The sequence below is a fragment of the Dipodomys ordii genome, unplaced genomic scaffold, assembly GCF_000151885.1.
Source record: "Dipodomys ordii isolate 6190 unplaced genomic scaffold, Dord_2.0 Scaffold7, whole genome shotgun sequence".
Classification (NCBI taxonomy): Eukaryota; Metazoa; Chordata; class Mammalia; order Rodentia; family Heteromyidae; genus Dipodomys; species Dipodomys ordii.
The window spans coordinates 1,533,864-1,537,950 of NW_012267223.1; the positions used below are offsets into that span (position 1 = coordinate 1,533,864).

Genomic DNA, 4,087 nt, shown 5'->3' on the forward strand with positions numbered 1-4,087 from the left:
CATCCAGGGGACTTGGAAAATGCCAATGAACGTACTGAGTGGACAGCCAAAGAAGCTTCTGGAAGAACCTCTGCAGACCCGAAAGGCGCTAACTATCCCTTCATCCACCTGTAAACCTCTGTGGACCCAAAAGGCGCTTCATCCACCTGTCTGTCCATCCATCCTCCCCTTGGGCTCTGGGAAGGGACCGGACTGTAAACAGAATTTGCTCTCTCTTCCTCTGCAGGGCAATCAGGACGCCACGGCTCCACCTGAAGCAATGGCCCAGCCCTACCCCCCCGCCCAGTACCCCCCTCCCCCTCAGAACGGCATCCCTGCCGAGTACGCCCCGCCCCCGCCACACCCCACGCAGGACTACGCGGGCCAGACCCCCGTCCCCGCTGAGCACGGCATGACCCTGTACACACCAGCACAGACGCACCCCGAGCAGCCCGGCACCGAGGCCAGCACACAGCCCATCGCTGCCACCCAGACAGTGCCGGTAAGGGGCCCCCTGACACCCCAGGAGCCCCAGGGAGGGGCAGGTGGCCCCCGGGAGGCTGGGCAGGCCTCCAGAGGGTGGGAGGCCTCAACACTGGAGCCTGGTCCAGGGTCCTGGACCCTCCTGGATTTGATACCTTGGTGTCGGTGTCAGCAGGTGTACCACAGAGGAGAGGGGCAACTGTCCCCAGCTTCATTGGGGGGGAGGGGTACGTCCTCAGCTGCCAATGACCTGTTAATGGAAAGGGAGGGAGGGAGGCAGGCCCGGAGGCTTGGGCCTGCCTGGGGTCTCTGGGGGGCAAGCTGGGGTGGGCGGTCAGGAGGCAGCAGTGCTGTCTCGGATTGCAGGCCCTCCTATCATTTCTAATCACTTGTAATCTACCTGCTTGGCTGCCCTCCAATCAGATAGCTTCAATTATGTGGTTGTAATGCAGCTCAGAGGCGAAAGTGCTGAGCCCTGCACTTCTCAGATTTCCTGGTGGAGAAAGGAGCAGCCACCAGGGTGGGCGGTCTCTGCCCCCCCGGCAGCCCCCCCCAGGACCTGGCTCCTACTCAGGCCCCGATTCCCTTCCCTCTGCCGCCTCTTCCTTCCCTGGCCTTCTCCCCTGTATTCTCCCCCCCCCCAGCCTTCCCCTTCCCCTGCTCTAGGGTGTTGGTCCATCCAGCGTCCCTGCTGGCTGTGTCTCACAGCTGGCTGATGAGCACTGGGCAGGAGGCCAGAGCTCCGCACTCCCCGGGAGCCATGGGCCCCGGCTCCGCGCTCTCCTCCCCGCCCCCCCCCGCGGGGCACCCAGCTGTGCCGCCTCAGCCCCCCCCTCTACCTCCAGCCTCACCCCAAGACACTCTACTGGGCGTGTGGTGTGGGCAGGGACCCCCAGCACCCTCCAGCTCTCCGTGGGGGAGCCCCGCCAGCTCTCCCCTGAGCTGGCTCTGACCTCAGCTGCTACCCAAACCGTGTCCCCTCCCCCTGCTTGAAGGCAACCAGCCACGGTCTCCTGTAATGCCATCAGACCCACTTCCCGAGGTCCCAGCACAGCGTGTCTCCTGTGGACACAAAGGCCCCATCACGGGGATGGTAAAACCGGAAGCCACACCGTATTTCCCAGGCTGCCCAGCTGTGTGTCTCACAACCCCTGACCTCAGGGAGCTCAGGAACAACAGAGATGACCCCAACCACAAATGAGTCGTGGCCGATGACCCAGGTTTCTTACAATGGGCAACAGCAGACACATCCGTGTGGCCAAAATCTGTACAACCTCCTCCTGAGCAAATGGGGTCTGCGGTGGTGAGCCGGCGGGCCCTGCCTGAACACAAGACGAGATGGCCAGGCGTTGGGCAGCTCACCCTGTCATCCTGGCTACTCAGGAGGCTGAGATCTGAGGATCACAGTTCAAAGCCAGCCAGGGCAGGAAAGTCCGTGAGACTCTTTATCTTCAATAAACCACCAGAAAACCGAAAGTGGCTCTGTGGCTTACGTGGTAGACTGCTTGCCTTGAGCTGAAGAGCTCAGGGACAGCACCCAGGCCCAAGCACCATGACCACCACCACCAACAAAAACAAAAAGACAAGATGGCACCCAATGGGAATCAGTGGCTTCATAACTGGTCAGCAGAAACTAGCACAAAGCCTCTGAACACCGAGGCCACCAGACCGGCACAACCAGCAGGACCTACGTGAGTGAATCCTTGCATTTCACCTTTGCTTGGATGTTGTTGAGTGCCATTGCATCTCGGACACCAAATTCACCCTAGGGACTGCAGAGAAGAAATGGCCAGACTTGTCCCCTGGTTCCCATGAGTCAAACACAGCAATGTCAGAATCTGGGGAGGGGCCGCTGGGGCGGGGTGGGGTGCCAGGAACAGCTGGCAGGGGGTCACACGATCCCCACTGCATCCATCCCAACCAGCCACACCGTAATTCCCACGCTGCCACACCTTGGTGGAAATCGCTGCGTAGGGGCCTCCACCAGGAAATACTGACACCCCGAAGGACAGGCAGCCTGCACGGTGCGGTCCTCTGCATGGGTCTACAAGAAGGTTAGGGTCATGGTGCCCCAGAGGTACAGGAGAGTGCCTCAGAACCCAGCGTGGACTGAGTGTGGAAGAGGCTGGACCAGCCTGGAGGACACTCGGGTCTGCCTTGCAAAGACCTCGCGCTCCCAGGGGGCTGAGCTTGGTGACTTCCGAGCACTTCATGGAGCAGAGCTACACAGCTTGAGAGGAAGCTGGGAGGCAGGCAGACGCCTGTCCTGTTCTGAGATCCCCGAAGCAACCACCCCACCTCTCCCCCGAGACGCCGACATGCTGGCAGCAGAGCAAAGAGCTGCAGGCCCGGTCAGATGCCACCAGCCTGTCTTTGAGGACTCCTCCAGCAGCTCTCTCAAGCCTCCTCTAGACCCTTCCCCAAGCAGCCTGGGGCTTCTCCCAACCCAGGCTCTTCTCCCCCCACCATCCAGGGTACCGCTCCCCCCCACACACCCCAGGTCACATTGGGTGCCGGCTATCAGTACAGGTCTGGCCTGTGGCCCTGACCCCCTCCCCCGCCACACACAGCCCAAGTACCTCGTGGCCCAGTGGGCTCACCCCATCCCAAGGGATTTCCTCCTGTGTGTGCCCACCTGCCCTGGTGGGGGGTCGACCAGGAACTGAGAGATGTCCCATCCCCAGTGGCCACCGCCGCCAGGCTGGCTCTGCCCAGACCCAGGGTGGCCCAGGCCGCCGCTTTGTCTTAAGGCCTGAGGCTGGAGGCTGAGAGAGAGTCTTGGTTCCTGTAGCTCCTACACCTGCTCCTCTCCCCCGACCGTCCCCAAGACACTGGTCCTGGCTCAAGCAAACTGTCCTGCATGCTCGGCCTTGCTCCAGCAGCCCCTTCTTCCTCCCCCGGGAGAGCTTCCAGCCAGGAATTGAGAGGATTCCTGTCTCGCCTTGCTCAAGACCTTTTCCTGACCAACCCCACTGCCCAAATGAGATGCTCAAAGACCCCAGGTAGCTGAGGCACAGCTATCGCTGGGGGGTGGGGTGGAGGAAACCCAGGGGGTGCCCACCACTGACCCCCTGTGACCCACAGAGGCTGGAACCCCATGGACCCCTGGGAGGCTGTGCTGGTGCTGATCTCCACAGCTCCAGGGTGGGTCCTAAACCCCTGCCCCGCCCCCCCATGGCCTTGGCTGCGGTCATTCTCTGGGACAGCTGTGTCTCCACGCATGGAGCCTCCCCTGCTGGGGCTGGTCTTGGCTGGCTGGAGAAAGGAAGGTTCCAGGACCCAGAGGTCCTGCTGTGAATCTCAAGTCTCACTTCTTGGGAGACCAACGCCAACACAGATATGGGGAGGGGCAGGGCTCTCCCTGTCACCCCACAGCACCCCGAGCATGCTGCAGCCTCAGATCCCAGACTCCTCGGCCCTCAAAGTCAGGGTGGACTAGGGCAGGAAAAAGCAGAAGGAAAGAATTATCGACTCCCAAACCAGGCCACAGTCTCTGTGGTGCGATGTGTCCCCTGGGCTGGTGGGCGCCGCAGACCCCGCCAGTGCTGGGAGCTGCTGAGTGGGGGTCTCCCCCAGCCCAGCACCCCCAGGTGCCACACGCAGAGACTCCCCCTTCTGAGGCCCC

The 4,087-nt window shown here is 62.0% G+C and overlaps 1 protein-coding gene across 1 annotated transcript in view; it reads left to right on the forward strand.

The window, feature by feature from the left end:
• The first annotated feature begins 259 nt into the window (after positions 1-259).
• Rbfox3 (RNA binding protein, fox-1 homolog (C. elegans) 3) overlaps positions 260-4,087 on the forward strand; it is a 19,889-nt gene continuing 16,061 nt past the window's right edge. Inside the window, exon 1 of the mRNA XM_013036336.1 lies at positions 260-481. Coding sequence (XP_012891790.1) covers positions 260-481 — 222 coding nt within the window. The remainder of the gene's footprint in view (positions 482-4,087) is intronic.